General features: G+C 34.8%; 1 protein-coding gene across 1 annotated transcript in view; it reads left to right on the top strand.

Moving 5' to 3' along the window:
• Positions 1-24,019, top strand: part of VRK2 (VRK serine/threonine kinase 2) — a 94,457-nt gene that overhangs the window by 29,427 nt on the left and 41,011 nt on the right. Inside the window, exons 2-6 of the mRNA XM_065890617.1 lie at positions 9,500-9,549; positions 10,233-10,302; positions 11,909-11,996; positions 13,598-13,703; positions 14,901-14,993. Coding sequence (XP_065746689.1) covers positions 9,500-9,549; positions 10,233-10,302; positions 11,909-11,996; positions 13,598-13,703; positions 14,901-14,993 — 407 coding nt within the window. The remainder of the gene's footprint in view (positions 1-9,499; positions 9,550-10,232; positions 10,303-11,908; positions 11,997-13,597; positions 13,704-14,900; positions 14,994-24,019) is intronic.

Raw genomic sequence — 24,019 nt, 5'->3', positions numbered from 1 at the left:
TTTGCTTTTTCTGAACTGGTTATGGTGGCCTGTGGGCTTGTACATTCCAAAGTGCTACGCTTGGTCATGTGCTCAACTCTGGAATGTAAGGGAGGATATACTGTGATAGGCACCCCTACTAGGTCTACATGGATAGTGGGAGGTTTGGTTCCTCAAAGGAACAACCAGATGAGGTTACCAATGAATAGAAAAAAGATGCTAGAAAGGCAAATATCATATAAATGTACAATGCGTTCCTTATCAGGTCATCAGACTTCTCATCAGAAATTTAAATGAGAATGTGAGACTACTTTACTTTCAACACTATCACTGTCTATGATTGATCTTTCTTCTCAACTTCTAATAGATCAGTCAGCTATAACCTACCAGACTAGATCCCTTTCCCTCCATGGTCAAGTCCTATCAGCTTCACTTTCTGAAATTTCTGGAATCTGCTCATTCTTTTAATCTGCCATTGATACTCTAATCCAATCTATAGTTCTCTCTTTAATCTATCAATATTAAATCCTTACTAATCTATCTATATCTACTCTGGTTCCCTTTCAGTCTTTTCTCCACATTGCAGTGTAGTGATCTGTTCAAGATGTAAATCTCATGTGTTTCCTGTTCCTCAGCTATACCTCAAACTTTTATTTCTTTTTTCTTTTTTTTTTTACTTGGTTTTTTTTTTTTTTTTTTTTTGAGGTATGCGGGCCTCTCACGGCCGTGGCCTCTCCTGCTGCAGAGCACAGGCTCTGGACGCGCAGGCTCAGTGGCCATGGCTCACGGACCCAGCCGCTCTGTGGCACGTGGGATCCTCCCGGACCGGGTCACGAACCCGCGTCCCCCTGCATCGGCAGGTAGACTCCCAACCACTGCGCCACCAGGGAAGCCCTACCTCAAACTTTTAAAATCTTTCATGGAGAGAAATTCTTAGATAGATTTGCATCTGGCCCTTCATCACCTCTTCAGCTATTTTTGCACAAGCATTCCCTTTTGTATAATTAAATTGTACATTCTCATCATACTGTCCACCTCTCCTTTTAACACTTGTGATAATTACAGTTTTACATCCCATATGAGTATTTGATGAATGTCTGAATTCTCCACTAGACTATGAAAGCAGATACCTTGTCTTTGTCTGTTTTCTGTCATTATTTAATTTCACTACCTAGAATGTGAAGGATTCTATTTATTTATAGTAGGAAATAAATACTTAATTAACTGATCGATTGCTGTAAAGAGACCTCCATGGTCACTAGGACAATTTATTTGTTCAAAATCCATCTCCAAGAGCTTTCTGGTCAATTGATTTTGGATTTAGGCCCTCTAATATAATCTGACTTGGAAGTTTATAGAGAATATTGTGTAGCTATCAAATGACAAGTGTGGGGATGTTTCAAGTATCTGTCAACACATTCATGTAAAATCATATGAAAGGAAGATTCAGACTATAAAGCGGTAAAGATACACTGATTGAAATCAGCAAGGAGTAGAACATTGGACTGGTTGGATATCTTTTTTCCCCACTTACAACATAATAAGTTACTTATCTAATTGAAACCCTCATTTTCCGTTTGTGCTTTTCTGTTTCTTACATTTTGTTGGGTTTAAAGATGTATTTGCTGTTTTGGATACTTGCTTTGAGAAAAGAAGCAGGGAGTTTCTACTGCCTTCTACCTCAGGAAGCAAAGACCATTGCCTAGAGTCAATATTGTACTGAGTAGACCAGGGTTAGGGCAGGACTATTTCTCTCCAGCCTTGGGTACCATAATGGTAAAAATAGTTTGCCATGGGGTGGGAGGACAGGCTTTTCTCATCCTTTCTTCTATACTAGGACTGGACCTCTTCTTTTTATACTTTCTTTAGTTTTTTCCTTCCTAGGTATGGATAATCTACTCCCCCTGCGGTTCCCTTGGGACTGCTGCGTGGGTGAAAATGAAATGACTATATGAATAAAGAGGAAAAGAAAAATTTAATTAATATAAATAAGTTAGTTTCTTTTTTACTGTAAAGAGGTCTGGGTTCACAGTTTATATCTAATACCAACCAAAATTGAAGTATCAGTAATTTCTTTGACTAATAGCATTGCTAACATCAAAGTTTTTGGAGATTGCTTAAGAAAATTGTGCATGAGTTGGCTTAGCTGTGAAGTAGAATTTATATAGTTTAGTAAATTTATAACATACTTTTTACATCTATTAAGTGAATTAATAGAGAAAAGACAAGTTGATAGCGTTAGGAGCAAAGGAAAAATGTTAGGAGTAGTAATGAGAGGACATAGCATTTTGGTAAATATACTGAAAATATACCTGAAGAATTTGATCATAATCTAACTGAGAGTTTTCAATACTAGTTTGACCTTTTTTCCCTTCACTTTCCTTTTTTAAAAAAAAAAATTTTTATTGGAGTGTAGTTGCCTTACAATGTTGTGTTAGTTTCTGCTGTACAGTGAAGTGAATCAGCTATATATATACATATATCCCCTCTTTTTTGGATCTCCTTCCCATTTTGGTTACCACAGAGCACTGAGTAGAATTCCCTGTGCTATATAGCAGGTTCTCATTAGTTATCTGTTTTATACCCAGTAGTGTATATATGTCAATTACAATCTTCCAGTTCATCCCACCTCCCCCTCTCCCCCTTGGTGACCATACATTTATTCTCTTGCTCTGTCTCTCTATTTCTGCTTTGCAAATAGGTTCATCTGTACCATTTTTCTAGATTCCACACATATGCATTAATATATATTTGTTTTTCTCTTTCTGACTTACTTCACTCTGTATGACAGTCTCTAGGTCCATCCACGTCTCTACAAATGGCCCAGTTTTGTTCCTTTTTATGGCTGAGAGTCCACTGTTTATATCTTCTGTATCCATTCATCTGTCGATGGGCATTTAGGATGCTTGCATGTCCTGGCTGTGGTAAATAGTGCTGCAGTGAACATTGGAGTACATGTGTCTTTTTGAATTATGGTTTTCTCTGAGTATATGCCCAGTCGTGGGATTGCTGGGTCATCTGGTAGTTCTGTCTTTAGTTTTTTAAGGAACCTCCATACTGTTCTCCATAGTGGCTGTGTCAACTTACATTCCCACCAACAGTGCAAGAGTTCCCTTTTCTCCAGACCCTTTCCAGCATTTATTGTTTGCAGATTTTTTGATGATGGCCATTCTTGTGAGGTGATACCTCATTGTAGTTTTGATTTGTATTTCTCTAATAATTAGTGATGTTGAGCATCTTTTCCTGTGTTTGTTGGCCATCTGTATGTTTTCTTTGGAGAAATGTCTATTTAGGTCTTTCACCCATTTTTTGATTGGGTTTTTTGTTTTTTTGATATTGAACTGCATGAGCTGTTTGTATATTTTGGAGATTAATCCCTTCTCAATTGCTTCATTTGCAAATATTTTCTCCCACTGTGAGGGTTGTCTTTTCGTCTTGTTTATGGTTTCCTTTGCTGTGCAAAAGCTTTTAAGTTTCATTAGGTCCTATTTGTTTATTTTTGTTTTTATTTTCATTGCTCTAGGAGGTGGGTCAAAAAAGATCTTGTTGTGATTTGTCATAGAGTGTTCTTATGTTTACCTCTAAGAGTTTTATAGTGTCCATTCTTTCATTTAGGTCTCTAATCCATTTTGAGTTTATTTTTGCATATTGTGTTGATTTCATTCTTTTACAAGGAGCTGTCCAGTTTTCCCAGCATCACTTATTGAAGAGACTATCTTTTCTCCATTGTATATCCTTGTCTCCTTTGTCGTAGATTAGTTGAACATAGGTGCGTGGGTTTATCTTCAGGCTTTCTATTCTGTTCCATTGATCTGTATTTCTTTCTTTGTGCCAGTACCATACTGTCTTGATTACTGTAGCTTTGTAGTATAGTCTGAAGTCAGGGAGTCTGATTCCTCCAGCTCTATTTTTCTTTCTCAAGGTTGCTTTGGCTATGGGGTCTTCTGTGTTTCCATACAAGTTGTACAATTTTTTTGTTTTAATTCTGTGAAAAATGCCATTGGTAATTTGATAGGGATTGCATTGAATCTGTAGATTGCCTTGGGTAGTATAGTCATTTTCACAATATTGATTCTTCCAATCCAAGAACATGGTATATATCTCCATTTGTTTATGTCATGTTTGATTTCTTTCATCAGTGTCTTATAGTTTTCTGAGTACATGTCTTTTACCACCTTATGTAGGTTTATTCATAGGTATTTTATTCTTTTTGTTACTGTGGTAAATGGGAGTGTTTCCTTAATTTCTCTTTCTGATCTTCCATTGTTAGTGTACAGGAAGGAATGCAAGAGATTTTTGTGTATTAATTTTGTATTCTGCAACTTTACCACCAAATTAATTGATTAGCTTTAGTAGTTTTCTGGTGGCATCTTTAGGATTTTCTATGTATAGTGTCATGTCATCTGCAAACAGTGACAGTTTTACTTCTTCTTTTCCAATTTGTATTCCTTTTATTTCTTTTTCTTCTCTGATTGCCATGGCTAGGACTTCCAAAACTATGTTGAATAATAGTGGCGAGAGTAGACATCCTTGTCTTGTTCCTGATCGTAGAGGAAATGCTTTCAGTTTTTCACCATTGAGAATGATGTTTGCTGTGGGTTTGTTGTATATGGCCTTTATTATGTTCAGGTAGGTTCCCTCTCTGCCCACTTTCTGGAGAGTTTTTATCATAAATGGGTGTTGACTTTTGTTGAAAGCTTTTTCTGCATCTATTGAGATGATCATATAGTTTTCTTTAATTCGTTAATATGGTGTATCATGTTGATTAATTTGTGAATATTGAAGAATCCTTGCATCTCTGGGATAAATCCCACTTGATCATGGTGTGTGATCCTTTTAATGTGTTGTTGGATTCTGTTTGCTAGCATTTTGTTGAGGATTTTTGTGTCCATATTCATCAGTTATATTGGTCTGTAATTTTACTTTTTTGTGATATCTTTGTCTGGTTTTGGTATCAGGGTGATGGTGGCCTTGTTAAATGAGCATGGGAGTGTTTCTTCCTCTGCAATTTTTTGGAAGAGTTTGAGAAAGATGGGTGTTAGCTCTTCTCTAAATGTTTGATAGAATTCACCTGTGAAGCCATCTGGTCCTGGACTTCTGTTTGTTGGAAGATTTTTTATTGCAGTTTCAATTTCATTACTTGTGAGATTGGTCTGCTTATATTTTCTATTTCTTCCTGGTTCAGTCTTATAAGTTTGTACCTTTCTAAGAATTTGCCCATTTCTTCCAGGTTGTCCATTTTATTGGCATAGAGTTGCTTGTAGTAGTCCCTTAGGATGCTTTGTATTTCTGCGGTGTCAGTTGTAATTTCTCCTTTTTCATTTCTAGCTTCATTGATTTGAGTCATCTCCCTTTTTTACTTGATGAGTCTCGCTAAAGGTTTACCAATTTTGTTTATCTTCTCAAAGAAACAGCTTTTATTTTCATTGATTTATGCTATTGTTTTCTTCATTTCTATTTCATTTCTTTCTGCTCTGATCTTTATGATTTCTTTCCTCTACTAACTTAGGGTTTTGTTTGTTCTTCTTCCTCTAGTTGCTTAGGTATAAGGTTAGGTTGTTTATTTGAGATTTTTCTTGTTTCCTGAGGTAGGAATGTATTGTTATAAACTTCCCTCTTAGAACTGCTTTTGCTGCATCCCATAGGTTTTGGGTTGTCGTGTTTTCATTGCCCTTTATTTCTATGTATTTTTTGGTTTCCTCTTCGATGTCTTCAGTGATCTTTTGGTTATTTAGCAGTGTATTGTCTAGCCTCCATGTGGTTGTGTTTTTTCCAGTTTTTTTTCCTGTAATTGATTTCTAATCATGGCGTTGTAGCATTGTGGTTGGAAAAGATGCTCCATATGATTTAAATTTTCTTAAATTTACTGAGGCTTGATTCGTGACCCAAGAAGTGATCTGTCCTGGAGAGTGTTCCATGTGTGCTTGAGAAGAAAGTGTATTCTGCTGCTTTTGGGTGGAATGTCCTATAAATATCAATTATGTCTATCTGATCTATTGTGTCAATTAAAGCTGTGTTTCCTTATTAGTTTTCTGTCTGGATGATCTGTCCATTGGTGTAAATGGGGTGTTAAAGTTGCCCACTATTAATGTGTTACTGTCGATTTCCCCTTTTATGGCTGTTGGCATTTTCCTATGTATTGAGGAGCCCCTATGTTGGGTGCATAAATATTTACAATTATTATAGCTTCTTCTTGGATTGATCCCTGGATCATTGTGTAGTGTCCTTCCTTGTCTCTTGTAACAGTCTTTAGTCTAATTCATCTGATATGAGTATTGCTACTCTGGCTTTCTTTTGATTTCTTTTTGCATGGAATATCTTTTTCCATCCCCTCACTTTCGGTCTGTATGTGTCCCTAGGTCTGAAGTGGGTCTCTTGTACACAGTATATATGTGGGTCTTGTTTTTGTATCCATTCAGCCAGCCTGTGTCTTTTGGTTGGAGCATTTAATCCATTTACATTTAAGGTAGTCATTGATATGTATGTTCCTATTACCATTTTCTTAATTGTTTTGCATTTGTTTTTGTAGGTCTTTTTCTTCTCTTGTGTTTCCTGCCTGGAGAGGTTCCTTTAGCATTTGCTGTAAAGCTAGTTTGGTGGTGCTGAATTCTCCTAGCTTTTGCTTAACTGTAAAGCTTTTGATTTCTCCATCAGCCTGAATGAGATCCTTGCTGGGTAGAGTAATCTTGGTTGTAGGTGTTTCCCTTTTAGCACTTTAAATATATCCTGCCCCTCCCTCCTGGCCTCCAGAATTTCTGCTGATAAATCAGCTGATAACCTTATGGGGATTCCCTTGTATGTTCTTTGTTGCTTTTCCCTTGCTGCTTTTAATATTTTTTCTTTGAATTTAATTTTTGTTAGTTTGATTAATAGGTATTGTGGCATGTTTCTCCTTGGGTTCATCCTGTATGGGACTCTCTGTGCTTTCTGACTTGGGTGGCTATTTCCTTTCGCATATTAGGGAAGTTTTCGAGGATAATCTCTTCAAATAGTTTCTCAGACCCTTTCTCTTTCTCTTCTTCTTCTGGGACACCTATAATTTGACTGTTGGTGTGTTTAATGTTGTCTGCAAGGTCTCTTAGACAGTCCTCATTTCTTTTCATTCTTTTATCTTTATTCTGCTCCTTAGCAAATATTTCCATCATTCTATCATCCAGCTCACTTATCTGTTCTTCTGCCTCAGTTATTCTGCTATTGGTTCCTTCTAGTGTAGTTTTCACTTCAGTTATTGTGTTGTTCATCTCTGTTTGTTCGTTAGTTCTTCTAGGTCCTTGTTAAACATTTCTTGTATTTTCTCAATCCGTGCCTCCATTCTATTTCCCAGATTTTGGATCATCTTTACTATCATTACTCTGAATTCTTTTCTAGGGAGCTTGCCTATTTCCTCTTCATTTATTTTGTCTTATAGGTTTTTACCTTGCTCCTTCGTCTGTAACATATTTTTTTGTCATCTCATTTTTTTTGATGAGTATGGCTGTGTTCCTGTCTTGCTGGTTGTTTGGCCTGAGATGTCCAGCACTGGAGTTTGCAGGCAGTTGGGTGGTGCCAGGTCTTGGTGCCGAGATGAGGAACTCTGGGAGAGCTCACACTGATTAATATTCCCTAGGGCCTGAAGTTCTCTGTTAGTCCAGCAGCTTGAACTTGGCGCTCCCATCACAGGAGCTCAGGCCCGACCCCTGGCCTGGTCATACAGGGGCATCTCCCATCCCCTTAGGTGTCAGTGGTCCCCCACTAGCGCCCATCAGAGAATTGCTCTGATGCATACTTGTGTACTTGTGAGGAGATGTGAACTCCACGTTCTTCTACTCCGTCATCTTGACTCCGTTCCCCCTGGGTCATCCTGGAGAAGACGGATTGAAGCCAGGAGAAAGCTAGAGCATGGGAGACCTGTCAGAGGCTTGTTCGATGAAATCGGGTAAAGGATGGCGACATTCTGTACCTGGGCTTTACCCGTGGTGGGGCAGTGGGCACCTTGGGCAGCCAAGGTGCGCTTCCACCTCTCACTGTTGATTATCCTTCCTGTAAGCACCTGGACATTTCTGCAAAATCGGCTCCTCAGACCAGCCAGATAGCTTCCATCAGCTCTTTCAAAGCTGGGGGAGGAACAGGTTGTGCAGGCTTTGGGTTCAGCTTGGCTAGTCTATCCCAAAAGGAATAGCATGTGTTTTGGGGAACACAAAGGGATGCTTTTCTCTTTCATAGTTATGACACTATGGTTATAAGGGACTTCATATGTCTTCTACAATAGCAAAGAGAGGAACACACTATTTTCTTTCATTTCCAATATGCTACTTGGTACAAACTGCTCTCAAAGGTCTCTGTATGCCAAACCGAGAGATTCTATCTGCATATTCCACTGAAGATTAAGCAGCCTCTTACAGATCTTTATTTCTTTGATGGTTGTTGAGCTGCGCCCCACTGGCCTACAAGGCCTCTACTTGCCCAGCTTCAAGACTGAAGATAGAGCTCGGAGTTAGTGACAGAGACATTAGTGTTTAATGGATGGGGGAGCATACATGTCTGAATCAAGGTCCTGGAGCAACACCCCACGGTTTGTGGTGTACAGTGGATAGGACGTTGTGGCCGACTTTGCTGGGGGGATGGAGGGAATCCTTTCAGTTTCCTTTAAACATCATCCTGACAAACACTTAACACAGTGCCTTGCCTATTCCTAGCTTCTTGATAAATAAACATTGGTTAGTTGAATGAATAAAGGAATAAATGAATGAAGAGTAAATAGTTGAATGACAACATTCTAGACCTTCACAATATGAATAAATATACGTGTCAACTTCTCTTATTAAGATTTGAATACAAAGTAATCTTTTAATAATTTAGATAATGTAGATGAAACGATTGATTTGATTTAAGAATTTGAACAGTGGAATTTTCTTAAGTTGGATTACTGTGTCTAAAATGCAAATGGTAAGTAATAAAATGAAGTAAGATAACTTGAAATTGAAATGAGCTTATGTTATGAGATACCCACTCTTTAATTTAGGAATAGTTGATTGCTAGGCTCAGGAGATGATTTTTTAGAGACTTTATTCTCTTTCTAACTTGATTTATTTTAGAATTTTGCCAAGTAGAAGTTGTTTTGAACTTTCTACGTAAAATGAATCAGTGTTCACTTCTGAATTATCATAGATTTTAATTTAGCAAAATTCAATCAATGGATTATAGTATATATCATTTATTTGGTTTAATGCTATATATCCAGAAAATAGGTTCCCCTACATTTGGATCTATGTGATTGATGTAATCTGTTGGTTTCCGTGTTTGAATATTTGAGTATGGTTTGTGGTAAAGAGTGTGGGCTGTGGTGTCACACGTGAGTTTCAATCCCCAATCTGCTGCTACTTAGTGAACAAATTATTCAACTTGTTAAACCTTAGAAGCATCTTGTATAAAATGGAGGTGATACCTACCATAAGAGGTTCTTAGTCCAGTGTCTGAGATATAGTAGGCATTCAGTAATTGGGAACAACTATTGTTTTCCTCATTCTCTTTTGTTCTGCAGCTTTCCCCATAAATAACCCAGATAAAGATGCAAGACATGTAATAAAAGTGGTAAGTATTGCTCTTAAATTTGTGTTTCACATATATTTGACATTTTTATTTTCTGCTTTATTCATTTCATTTTTGTAAAAATGTTTCTCACCTTAGTTTTCTTAATTTTAATTAACAATACATCTAATATTATATATTTTCACATTATTAAAATGTAAAGACTGGAGAATTTTGTTCTTCTGCATTGACATTTATCATCCTTGTATCTTATCTAGCTCTCTATCTTCTGCCTTTCTTTTCCTCTCTACTCTAGATGATAAAGTCCTTAAAGGCAGGAATGAGGTTTTATTTTTGTTTGTATCCCCTGTGGCTAGTACTATGAACAAAATATTGTAGACACTCAGTAAAGATTCATGTATGAATGAACCACCAGGGTAGTTTGCAGTGTATCCACCCTGTTATACATGTTAGTACACATTGAGTGTCTGTGTACGTGTACAGTTCTCAGTGTTTTTAGTAAGTTCTTTCCATAAGAAGACTACTTTCTCATGTCTAAGACTGTGTAGAGATAGCATTACAAAATGTTAAAAATGAGGTTCTTTGTTTATTTAGTGCTTTTCTGAGATTTTTGTGATTCAAGTACTATTATATATTACATATGTATACTCATTTTCACAGTTGAAATACCAATTCCGTCTTTAAAATTTTTTTCTAATAAAGTTAACTGTTCTTTTCTTTTATAGGAATATCAGGAAAATGGCCCATTATTTTCAGAACTTAAATTTTATCAAAGAGCGGCCAAAAGAGACTGTAGTAAGTAAAATTAGCAAAGTAAGCTATTTCCATATATATGTTTGCTAAAGTGGCTGTTAATATTTTTGTCTTTTTCTGGCCTTATGGAAAATTCTTTTCAATTAGGAATTTTTACTGTAAAATGATACAGTTAACTGTTATATAAAAACAAGACAGATGGTATACAAATCTTGATATTATATACATAATTGGTTATATATTTCAAGTAAAAGTTATTTCTTTTACTTTACATAAAATGCTGGATTGTTGACCTAAGCTACCAAGGGTTCTCTAGGTATAAAAGATAGTAAAATGAAATTGTTTCTTTCACAAAAAACCATTTGGATAAAAAGGATATAAGGAAAAGACAATAAAATGGGCAGTAGATTATAAAGAAAAGGAATGACCATAGAATAGATTCGGGCATAGTGTATGGAAATGATTAAACATTAAGATGATTTAGAAAATAAGTTAAAAATGTTAAATATTTGTATGTTGAGTAATTAATTGGAGCTGGATATCAGATGTAAGAACTACCAGTTAGAGGATTGGAATATGAAATAAATATGAGCAGAGCTAAGAAGAAAAAAAGCATGTTATAAATACTGTATGATATAGATGGACTGGTAAAGCTTAAAGGAAATTGATATGAGTATAATTAAGGTCCTTTACATTATGTTTAGGAAAGAGAATGATGAGTCTAGCCTCAATAATTAACTTTGTTTTCTTTAACGAAACCTTCTGAGCATTAAGACTATAGTCGTTACTAACTGCTTAAACTATGTCACAGTGACAAACAGAATCCATTAGACTTCATTGCTTATCAGTAGAGCTGTCTTAAACATTAAGCATATATGGTAGAGAAGTGAAAAATTAAATAAGCTGCCTGATTAAGTGGATTTGATTTTTTTAAACAAAATTTAATCAAAACAGTTTCAGTACAACAGTTTCAGAGTAAGATGATTTTTCTGCCCAACTTTTATTTATTTATTTTGACTACTGTGGCTTTAGACTTTTAGTAATATGGAAGAAAAAGCTGTCTTTCTACTGATCCTTTGGTGGTTAACATATTTTATATTTAAAAATGTAACAAACATGTAAGGGAATTAATTTTTTTTAATGAATAGAAACATTTGTGTAAATGATATCAATGCATTTTATGACTATGCTATTTTTGTTTCTGTTTGTTATTGCATATTTTATTTTTTATATTAAAAAATTTTTTTTTTGGAGTATAGTGGATTTACAATGTTGTGTTAGTTTCTGCTATACAGCAAAGTGAATCATATATACATATATATATTATATACATATTCACTCTTTTTTAGATTCTTTTCCCATATAGGTCATTACAGAGTATTGAGTAGAGTGACTATGACTATTTTTGTTTTGGTTATAACTGATTTAAAATTTTAAAATGTTAGAAATCCATGTATGTTTTTATGTTAATTATAATGATAAATAGAATTTGCAACTATTAGCTAGATATATTTGATTTTTAAAAAATGTTTTTAGGAAGGTCTAATTTCTGTTTAAGTTAGCTAAATAAGTTTAAGCATCTATGCAAAAGTAAGAAATACCTTTCTAAAAAAGTATACCTTTTTTCCTGTGAAATTTGTCTTTGCAGTCAAAAAATGGATAGAACTCAAACAGCTTGATTATTTAGGAATTCCTCAGTTTTATGGATCTGGTATTGCTGAATTCAAGGGAAAAAGGTAAAATGGAATTATTATAATCAAATATTGTCCTGTAACTATTTCTCATGTGGTCTATTAGTTATTTGTTGCTATATAACTAATGACCTAAAATGTGGTGGCTTATAATGACAAACTAATATTATCTTAGTTTCTGTGGGTCAGTTATCTATGTATAAATGGCTTCCCTAGATGGTTCTTGCTCAGGACTTCTCATGAGGATATAGTCAGATGTCTTTTGGGCTGTAGTCTTCTCAAGGCTCGACTGGGGCAGGATCTGCTTTCAAAATCACTCCTGTGGCTATTGGCAGGCCTAAGAGGATCAGCTTTTAAATTCTCTCACGTGATTGTTGGCAGGCCTCACTTCCTCACCATGTAGGTCTCTCCAGAGGGTGCCTGAGTGTCATAAAGGCATGGCAGCTGGCTTGCAGTAATTGAAAGAGAGAGAGGAGAAAGAGCACACACAAGAGCATGCGTCCAAAACGAAAGTCACAGTCCTTTTATAACCTAATTGTAGACGTGATAGCCCATCATTTCTATTGTATTCTCTTTGCTAGAAGCAAGTCATTAAGTCTACCCCATAGTCAAGAGAGGAGATCTAATTAAGCTCCATCTCTTGAGAGGCACAACCAAAAATTTGTAGAAATGTTTTTAAACTCACCAAACATGGCTAGTCATCACATATAAATAATTAATAGTAGTGATTTTTTTAAAAATGTCATTTGTTAGGTACCCATTTTGTTCTTTCAGTAGCCTTTTAAGATAGGTGATAATATTTCTTTTCCTAGGTGAGAAGATAGGCTCAGAGGTCAGTGCTTTGCCTAAATGGTCTTTAAATGCTATAATTTTTTAAAAAAAATGAACAAACAGTAATCTTGAAACAAAGTAAAGGGCTACCTATAGGGGAGTGAATGGCTGAGTAAACCATGGTACATCTATATCATGTAATACTATGCACCCCATTAAAGGAATCAATTAAAGCTCTACCAGTTGATTTGGAAGGATTTCAATGAGGTATTATTGAAAAAAGTATGATGCAGAAAAGTTCATATAATTAGATTGCATTTTTGTCAAAAAAATACAAAAATTCCTGTATGTATTTGTGTATACATAGATAGATATAGAATCGGGGCAGATATAAAGGGAAGAAAAGGGGCGGGGAGAGGTCCCAAACAGAAAAGAAAAAAAAGACATACATTTAGGAAAACACATGTTTATAAATGTATAGAGAAAGTAAATATGATTTTATAAGGTCAAGAAACAAATATAAATAAAATCTTCTGTATGGAAAAATAATTGCTCAAGGCCATATGGAAGAAGGTGATGGAGTCAAAACGAATTAAGTTCAAGACTAATTTAGAAAGACTTCTCTTTTCGTGTTCTAAGACAGTGTGAGTGGTTCAGCACAGAATGCTCTTCTACTCAAAAACTAACTGCAAAGTAAATACTTAGTATGTTTCTGCAAAAGAACGGCAATATAACATACATTCATTCTCTAATGGTTCAGATTGCATCATTCTTTATTGTTAAGTTGGGGGTATTTTTCCATTGTTTCAAATTCATAAATAGACAGTTTCAGCATTGCTATTTTAACATCTCCTTTTGACTTCTCCTTCTTATAGTTACAGATTTATGGTAATAGAAAGACTGGGAATAGATTTGCAGAAGATCTCAGACCAGAATGGTACTTTTAAAAAGTCAACTGTCCTGCAGCTAGGTATCCGAATGGTAAGAAAGAATGACTTATTTCCCATGCTCCATTTTCAGATTATTTACTTGTTACAACATACAAATTGTTGCCCTTTGTGGAATTATCAGAGAATGAAGGATTATTGCCCTAGAAATGTCAGTTATTGAGCATAGATACTATTTTGGTGAAATTGATAACAGTGGGCTCTGTAAGTGACAGAATGTGCTGTGTTTGGCACTACAAACTCAATTAGGCTTTGGTTCTACAGTCTGATTTTTTTTTTCTCACAGCTTTGTTATACATATCAGAACAAGCTTGCATTGCTATAAGAATAACCTCTCTTTTGTCAGTTATATTTATAACAATGCAAAGTATGGCAAAATATATTATTTTCCATACTACACATGTGGTGGTAAGGGGGTGCTATAACGTTTTTATTATGAGTTTGGGATGGTGGCAGTAATTAGTGTGGCAATGAATAATATATACTTTGCCAAATAAGAAGCAATGAAATCTTAATAGCACCCATGCACACATTTTGTTTATACCACGTATTCGTCTTATCTTGTTTGTGTTTGGTTTGCCTAAGCTCCATTTTATTTTTTCCACTTTAGATAGAATGCGACTACTCATGCCAGGTTGGGATGTGGCAAACAGAACTCATTAATTTTCCCATCCATCCTCTAGCCAGCCAACAAATGTTTATTGAGCACTAGGCATAGGTAACATGTAAGTCTCAAGGGTTTCAGAGATGAAGCGTAGGTGTTTTCTGTTACTCTAGAGGGAGAATGCCTTTCTCTGTAATCCTGGACGTGGGATTTTGTTCTGGGAGCCCCAAAAACTTATTTATAATTATTGCTTGGGCGAGGGATTGTTGAGTGGGCGTCATGATTATTTCACTTTAGGTCTCTGATTTTATCATAATTTTCCTCTTTGCACAGTGTGATTTGGGCACCGTGCTGTCAGGAGCATAGGCATTGTTGAGTCTTGGCTTCCTCTCCATCAGAGGTGCATTTAAAACACTTGATATTTGAGGATCCTTTTATTCACCTTTTTCCCAGGATGAGCGACCAGCACATATGATCATTTTAGAATAGATAAATGCATAATTGTGAAATACATCATTTTGTCATTGTTAATGTGAAAAAATACATGTTATTCTCTATTCACAATGTTCAGGTTGATCTGGAGTTCTAAATAGACATCAGTATAACCTTATATATTTCTTTTCACAGTTGGATGTACTGGAATATATACACGAAAATGAATATGTTCATGCTGATATAAAAGCAGCGAATCTACTTTTGGGTTACAGAAATCCACATCAGGTAAATACAGTATTAAGCTTTTGCCTTCAGTAAGGATCTTCAAAGTACCATACTGAGACCTTCAATAAACAAACTCCTAACAGGCAAAAGTTTGCAAATGAGGACTTAACATAATGAGTGTTGTAATTTATCCTATCTTATCTAATTTAATGCACTAACCTGATAAATGATTAGGATGAAGAAGCTGAGACTGGGGGCGGGGGGTAAATAATTTATTAATGGACATATAGTAACTGAGCAGGGATTTGAACTTCTGAGCAAATATAAGCAAAAACCATCAAAATGCAATGAGAGAAGGGATGGATTTATGCAGAGAAAAAAAAAAAAGGCTGTCACCTTAGTTCTTCTTCCATGTATAAACAATTAAGTTTTAAACAGAGCAGCATTGCCGATACAACTTTTGTGATGATGGAAATATCCTGTATGTTACTGTCCAGTATGGGAGCCATTAGCCACACATGGCTGTTAAGCACTGGCAGTGTGGGTAGTACAATACCAAATGCTGGTGAAGATGTGGAGCAACAGGAGCTCTCATTCATTGCTGGTGCTATGGCCACTGTGGAAGACAGTTTGGCAGTTTCTTACAAAACTGAACATACTCTAACATATGATCTGGTAGTTAAATTCCTTGGTATTTACCCAAAGGAGTGGAAAACTTATATCCACAGAAGTACCTACACACAGATGTTTATAGCAGATTTATTCATAGTTGCCAAAACTTGAATAAAGATGTCCTTTAATAGTTAAATAAACTGTGGTTCATCTGGACAATACAATAGTACTCTACATTAAAAAGAAATGAGCACAGGCTTCCCTGGTGGTGCAGTGGTTGACGGTCCGCCTGCCGATGCAGGGGACACGGGATCGTGCCCCGGTTTGGGAAGATCCCACATGCCGCGGAGCGGCTGGGCCCGTGACCCATGGCTGCTGAGCCTGCGCGTCCGGAGCCTGTGCTCCGCAATGGGAGAGGCCGCAACAGTGAGAGGCCCACATACCGCAAAAGAGAAAAAAAAAAAAAGCCATAGAATATTTAACACCACAAGTGGACCCTAACGTAAACTGTAGACTTTTGGTGATAATGACGTATCGGTGTAGGTTCATCCGTTGTAACAGATGTAATACCATGGTGTGGGATGTTGGTAGTGTGCGAGGCTATATTTTGGAGGAGGGGAGAGTGGTGTATGAGAACTTACTGTACCTTCCACTCAGTTTTACCTAAATTGCTCTACATTTAGTAAAATTGAATTTGAAACTGGTCTAAAAAATAGTCTTAAATAGTGAGACTAGTGTGACCGAAGAACTGAATTTTAAATTTAACTTGATTCTGATTAGCAATTTTTTTCATCTTGATTTCTTCCCCAGCTTTATTGAGGTTTAGTTGACAAAAATTGCATGTGTTTAGGTTGTACAACATGATTTATTTAAGGTATACAAAGTGATGATTTATTATACTATATATTGTGAAGTGATTAATCAAGTTAACACATAGATCACATAGTTACCTTCTGTTTTGTTTTGTGGTGAGAACACTTAAGACCTACTCTTAGCAAATTTGAAGTTTACAGCATTATTAACTATAGTCACCATGTTGGGCATTAGATCCCCAGAACTTACTCATCTTCTAACTAAAAGTTTGTACCCTTTGACCAGCATCTCCCCATTTCTTCCACACCCCAGCCCCTGGTACCACTGTTCTACACTCTGATTTATAAGTTTCACTTTTGTATATGCCACATATAACTGAGATCATACAGTATTTGTCTTTCAGTGTGTCTTGGTTTATTTCACTCAGCATGATATCCTCTAGCATAATGCCCTCTAGGTTCACCCATGTTGTTGCAAGTGGCATATTTCTTTCTTTTTTATGACTGAATAATACTCCATGGCATATATATATATACCACATTTTCTTTATCCATTTATCCATCAGCAGACACTAAGGTCATTTATGTATCTTGGCTGTTTTTAATAATGCTGCAGTAACATGGGAATACAGATATCTCTTCAAGATAATGATTTCTTTTCCTTTAGATATATACCCAGAAGTGGATTGCTGCATCATATGGTAGTTCAATTTTTAATGTTTTTTTTTTTTTTTGAGGAACCTCCATACAGTTTTCCATAATGACTGTACCAATTTACATTCCCACCAACAGTGTACAAGGGCTCCCTTTTCTCCCATACCCTCAACAACACTTGTTATCTCTGATAGCCATTCTAACAGGCATGAGGTGTTGTCTCATTGTGGTATTAATTTTTAATTTCCCTGATGATTAATAATGTTGAGCACGTTTTCATATACTAGTTGGCCATTTGTCTTCTTTGGAAAAGTGTCTCTTTAGGTTCTTTGCCCATTTTTGAATTGGGTTATTTTGTCTTGCGAGTGAGTTATATGAGTTCTTATGTATTTTAGATATTAACCCCTTATCAGATATGTAGTCTGCAAGTATTTTCTCCCATCCCATAGGTTGCCTTTTCATTCTGTTGATGGTTTCCTTGGTTGTGCAGAATCATTTTAGTTTGATGTAGTCCTACTTGTTTATTTTTGTTTTTGTTACCTATGCTTTTGGTTAGTCCTACTTGTTTATTTTTGTTTTTGTTACCTATGCTTTTGGTTAGTCCTACTTATTTATTTTTGTTTTTGTTACCTATGCTTTTGGTTTCAATTGCAAAAAATCATTGCCAAGGCTGGTTCTCAAGGATTAGAAGAATTAACATTATTAAAATGTCTGTACTACCCAAAGCAATCAATGGATTCAATGGAATTCCTACCAAAATTCCAATGGCATTTTTCACAGAAATAAAAAACCAATCCTAAAATGTGTATGGAACCACAAAAGACCCTGAATAGCCAAAGCAATCTTTAGAAAGAACAAAGCTGGAGGCATTACACATGCTGAATCAAACTATATTACAATGCTATAGTAATCAAAGCAGTATGCTATTGGCATAAAAACAGACATAGCCCAATGGAACAGAATAGAGAGCCATGCATATACGATCAACTAATTTTTGACAGGGGTGCCAAGAATATTCGATGGGGTAAAGATAGTTCATCAATAAATGGTGGTGGGAAAATGGGGTATACGCATGCAAAAGAATGAAATTGGACTCTTATACCATACACAAAAATAAACTCAAAATGGATTAAAGACTTAAATGTAAGACCTGGAACCATACAACTAGAAGAAACCTAGGAAAAAAGCTTAATTTTCGGCTTCCCTGGTGGCACAGTGGTTGACAATCTGCCTGCCAATGCAGGGGACACGGGTTCGAGCCCTGGTCTGGGAGGATTCCACATGCCACGGAGCAACTAGGCCCGTGAGCCACAACTACTGAGCCTGCGCATCTGGAGCCTGTGCTCCGCAACAAGAGAGGCCACGATAGTGAGAGGCCCACGCACCGTGATGAAGAGTGGCCCCCGCTTGCCACAGCTAGAAAAAGCCCTCACACAGAAACGAAGACCCAACACAGCAAAAATAAATAAATTAATAATAAACTCCTACCCCCAATATCTTCTTTAAAAAAAAAAAACAACTTAATTTTAATTGGTTTACATTTACAAAACCACATGTGGCTAGTAGCCACTGTATCAACAGAGATTTAAAGAGTTAAAAAATTGAGTCTATAACTAATTAGAAAACATTTAGCTGAATATTTAACTGAACTGTACATGAGGAAAGAAATTTCTAAATAAAAATACCCCCAAAATCGTAGAAAATATTGTGAAATTTCAAATTTTAAGATATCTGTATATTAAAAAAATTGAAAAATGAAAGGCAAGTGAAAATCTGGGAAGTATATGACAAATATTTTAGGATATATAACCAGCTTTAAGAAAATTAATAAGAAAAACACCAAGTAATTTCTTAAAATAATGATTTAAAAGAATGAGCAGAAAAGAAATACGACTACCTGAGAAATAAATGAAAAAAAGTTCCCCATTACTAAAAACTAAGAGATATGCAGATCAAAACAGTGAGGCAACATTTTAAAATAACTTATCAAATAGGAAAAGTCTGAAATAATAATCGGATGATATTGAGGCTGATGAGGGTGCAGACACTTGTAGAATGCCAGTGGGAATGTAAATTAAATGGGAGTAGTAGAAGAAATTAAGTTAATGGAAGGGCAATTTGGAAATATATATTAAAAGCCTTTAAAAGTCTGCATACTTTTTTAAGGTTAGGTTTATTGAAGTATAATTTACAAACAGTAAAATTCATCCTTTTAAATGTATAGTTTGATGTGTTTTGACACATGTATATCATATAACCACTACTATAATCAAGACAGAGCATTTCTATCATCCTCAGAAATTCTGTCAGTCAGTCCCCTTTTCTCACCCTGAGGAAATGATTTCTGCCCCTATTTTTTTTTTTTTTGCATTTTTAGGGATGTCATATAAATGGAATTATAGCTTTTTACTCTTTGTGTCTGGCTTCCTTTACTTAGCATAATATTTCTGAGATTTATCCATGCTGTAGTTCGTTAGTAGTTCATTCCTTTTTAATGATAGGTAGTAGTCTATTGGAAACTACTGCAGTTTCTTTATCTGTTTACCTCTGGATAGATGTTTGTGTTGTTTCCAGTTTTTGACCATTATGAATGAAGATGTATAAACATTCATGTACAGGTTTTTGTATAGGTATATATTTTAACTTCTTCCGGGTAAATAACTAGGAGTGGAATTTCCAGATTGTGTGGAAGTGTATGTTTAACTTTAAAAGAAACAGCCACACTGTTTTCCAGAGTGATTGTACCATTATACCTTCCCATCAGCAACGTGGGTAATTCCAGTTGCCCCATATCTTGCCACCACTTGGTTTCATTAGTTTTAAACATTTAAGCCATTATAGTAGATGCGTGGTTATATCCAGTAGTAGGTTTTTTAAGATATTGTTTTATTTATCCCACATGAAGTGGGAGCATAAATCCAGGTGTTGTATTCCCTCATTGCTGTAAGTAAAAAGGACCAGTTTTTAAATTTTATTTATTTATTTATTGTGAATTGTCTGCTCATGTCTTTTGCCCATTTTTCTAATATTTTTTTTATTCCTTGATTTTGAAGAGTTCTTTAGATATGAATTATATTAGCCATTAATCTATTACATATTTTGCAGATATTTCCTCCCAATTTGGCTTTTCTTCTTTGATTATACTTGTGTTGTTTTATTGTCATGTAGAAGATAAATTTAAAAATTTTTAATGTGGTCAAATTTATCAGTCTTTCATTTACTATGGATATTGAGTCATGGTTAGTAACCTTGTTCTACAGACAGGTGTATATGAATTTTATTATATGATTTCATTCTTTACATTTAAATCTCTTTTTCACTTAAGAGATTATTCTTTTACATGACAGGAGGTATCAACCAAATTTTATCTTTTCCTAAATGATTTTCCAAGTTTTCAACAATATTTATTAAAAATAAAAAACTTTGCTTCAGTGATATTATTGCCACCTTTATTATATACTAAATTTCCATACATACTTGAATCTATTCATGTACTTTCCATTGAATCCTTCTGGTTTGACTGTCTATTTATGCTTCATTGCCATACTAGTGCATTAATTTCTGAGGCTTTGTAGTGTATTTTAATATCTGGTAGGGCTGGTAGTGCCTCGTAGATTTTCTTTTTCAGTGAAATTCTAGCTATTCATATTTTTCTATATTTTGTTGTGTAGCATTTTCATTGGAATTTTGTTAAATTAATTTAGGGAAAACCTGACATCTTTATGATTATAGATATTCTATTCAACAACAGGGAGTGTTTTTGAATTTCACCAATTTTTACTTTTGTATCTTCTGAGGTATTTTAAAGCTTTCCTCATATTAGTTTTACACATTTCTTGTTACACTTATTCCTAAATATTAAACCATTTTTGTTTGTACTGTCAGTGCAGTTTTAGCCTACCATTTTATCTTCTAAGTGATTATTGTTTGTGTATATGAAAGTTATTGATTTTTATGCATTCATTTTATATCCTGTTAATTTATTGAATTTGGGGTAGTTTTAGTAATGATTCTCCAGGGTTTCCTTAGGAAACTGTATATCACATACAAGGAGAAAATAGGTTTCCTTCTTTTCCACTTCTTATATTTCTGATTTGTTTTCCCTAATATGCATCCAGTATATAGTAAGTTGTAGTGAAGTTCGTGACCATCCTTTCCTCTTCTTGATCTTATTGGAAATGCCTAAAGTAGTACCCCACTAAATGTGATTGATACTGGCTTTAGGACTAAGGCATATCTGCATATATGTGTATGTGAGTGTGTGTGTGTCTTTATAGTTATATTAAGGAAATAATCACCAGTTCCTCTGTTCTTGAATGGATGTTTTGTTTGTATGGAATAGGTATTGAATTTTGTCCAGTGATTGTTTAGCATGTACGGAAATTATCACGTTTTTCTCAGGTCAGTTAATATGGTATAATATATTGCTGTGCTTCTAATATTGAACCAACTGTACTTTCCAGGAATAAATCTCACTTTGTTATGGTATATTATTTACCTAATATGGTACTGAAGTGTGTTCAGTAATATTTTATGTAGTATTTTCTTATTGGTATTTATAAGTGATATTGGCCTGTAATTATCTGTTTTTGTGCTATTTTTTTTTATCAGATTCAGGTATCAACATTCAACTTGCTTCATAAAAAGAATTTGAGGTTTACTTTCATTTTCTGTGTTCCAGAACTATTTCTACTATATTGGCACCATTTTTTTTTTTTTTTTTTTTTTGAATGTGAAATTCTCTGGTTCTGCTGAGGACATTTCTTGTAACTCTCAATTTTTTCCCATGGAAATTGATTGTTAAGCTCTTTAATCTCTAGTTGGGTCAATTTTAGTAGTTAGCAGTTTTGTCTAGTTTCTCAAATTTATTTGGTGGTCTGCATTGTACTCTCTTAGGACTTTTAAATTTCTTCCCCTTCAATGATTGTTTCCTTCTAGGTATTTTTTATTTTATTTTTGCTTTTTCTTCTTCTTTTTTTTACCTTGATGAAAGTAGCTAGTTTGTCCATTATGTTAATTTTTCAGCAAACTTGGATTTTGATTTATTAATGAGATATATTGTTTTTTCTTTTCATTAATTTCTGATTTTGCCTTTGTTATATCTTTTCTTGTGCTCTTTTAATTTGACCCTTTTGTTCTTTTTTCTTGATCTTCAATTTGGGATCTAATTCATTTATATTCATTTAAAATTTTTTTACTTCTGTAGGTGTTTAAGGCCATGATTTTTCCTCTGGTCACTGCTTTATATTTCTACTTCATGGATTTTGATATGTAGTGTTTTTATTATCTTTATTTTTTAGAATGTTTGTATTTCTTCATCAAAAAGCAGTGCAGTAGAAGGTTTTTAACTTTTCATGTAGAAAGTCCTCTTTAAAATTTTTGGTTATTAAAATCTAGACTTGTGACAAGATGGTCAGAGTATTGTTTATAATAATTTTATTTGGAATGCACTGAAGCTTTTATCATGACTTAGAAGAGGATCAGTTTTTGTCAGTCTTCCATGTTTTCTTGAGGAAAATATAGTCTCTATTTTCATAGTGTAAAGTTTAATATCTTTCCAGAAGATCTACCTTATTGACTGTATTATTTATGTCTTCTATATCTTCATTTAGTTTTTGTTCACTTGATCTATTTTGTACTGAGAGTGGTATTTAAGCCGTCAATGGTTAATGTGTTTCTGTTGGTCTCCTTGATTCTGCTGTAGTTTCTGTTTTATAAAGATCATTGCTGTGCCATTTGGTAAATATTCATAATTATGTTTGTTGTGTTTTTTATGTGTTTTCTTTGATCTTATATTCTTTTAAGTTTTTTTGTGGAGGAGGAGTCTGTTTATGAAAGTTTATATTTTTGTTGTAGTGATAATCTTGGTATTTACACCTTTTAAAGATACTTTGAGCCCACTCTTCTGTGTTTAACTTTTTAGTACTACTATGATAGTCTTTTGTGGTATTTTTTTTTTTTTTACCACAACTTTAATAAGTTCACTATCAGTGAGTTTATTTTACTTTCCTCCTTTCCTTACTGTTGTCTTGAAGTTGTACTACTTTGTCAGAATATATATCATTTGTATGTTCTTCATTTATCCCTAGCCTTGTCTTTTTAGTGTTGGAGATAATTATATTAAATGCTCACACTTCTGTCCTTTTGCCAAAGTTACTCATCTTTTGATTGTTTGAAACTAATCTTCTAGTAGATTGTTCAAGAAGTACCCATGGGTATAGCATTCCCTTGCATGTATAAAACGTTTGCAATAGCATTGATGCCTGAAGGATAGCTTGGATGGATTTTAAATATTTAGTTCATACTTTTTTTCCTTGAATTTCTTGGAAAGGCTGATCTGTTTTTGCCTTGTTTGCAGTTTGCTTTTAATAAGTCTGCTGCCAGTTTAATACTTACTATTGTATGTTATTTGTCCTTTTTGCCATGATCTCTTTAGGATTTTTTCCTTTATTAATAGTGTCTAATCATTTTACCAGGATATGTTTTAAAGTAGATCATTGTGTATCAGTTTTCCCAGATATCTGATGGGGCCCTTTTGATATATAAAATAAGCCTTTTATTTCCAGAAAGTTTTCTTGGTTTATTGTTTTAAAACGTTAGTTCTCTCTTCATGTGTGTTTTGAATTTAAACTATGGAGAAAGGAACTTCAGCAGTAAGCTATTTAATGAACAAAAAAAAATAAGTGGGAAAAAAAAGATTCAAAATTAGAGAGGGAAGATGTTGAATATTTGGCAAGAGAAAAAGGCAAGAAAAGTTGACATTTGTACAGCCTTTGTCAAAGCAATAGGGTTGTTACGATTGAGGTAAAATTGGGAAGTAGAGTCAAAGAAGTATTGGATAAAAACAGCAGCCTTCTTAGTTACGGTGGAATGGAAAAGTTCTGACAAGGATAATAATCAAAAGTCATGTCCTGGGGCTTCCCTGGTGGCGCAGTGGTTGAGAGTCCGCCTAACAATGCAGGGGACATGGGTTCGTGCCCCAGTCCAGGAAGATCCCACATGCCGTGG

The sequence above is a fragment of the Phocoena phocoena genome, chromosome 14 (genome assembly GCF_963924675.1).
Source record: "Phocoena phocoena chromosome 14, mPhoPho1.1, whole genome shotgun sequence".
NCBI lineage: Eukaryota > Metazoa > Chordata > Mammalia > Artiodactyla > Phocoenidae > Phocoena > Phocoena phocoena.
This window is presented reverse-complemented; position numbering and strand designations above follow the sequence as displayed.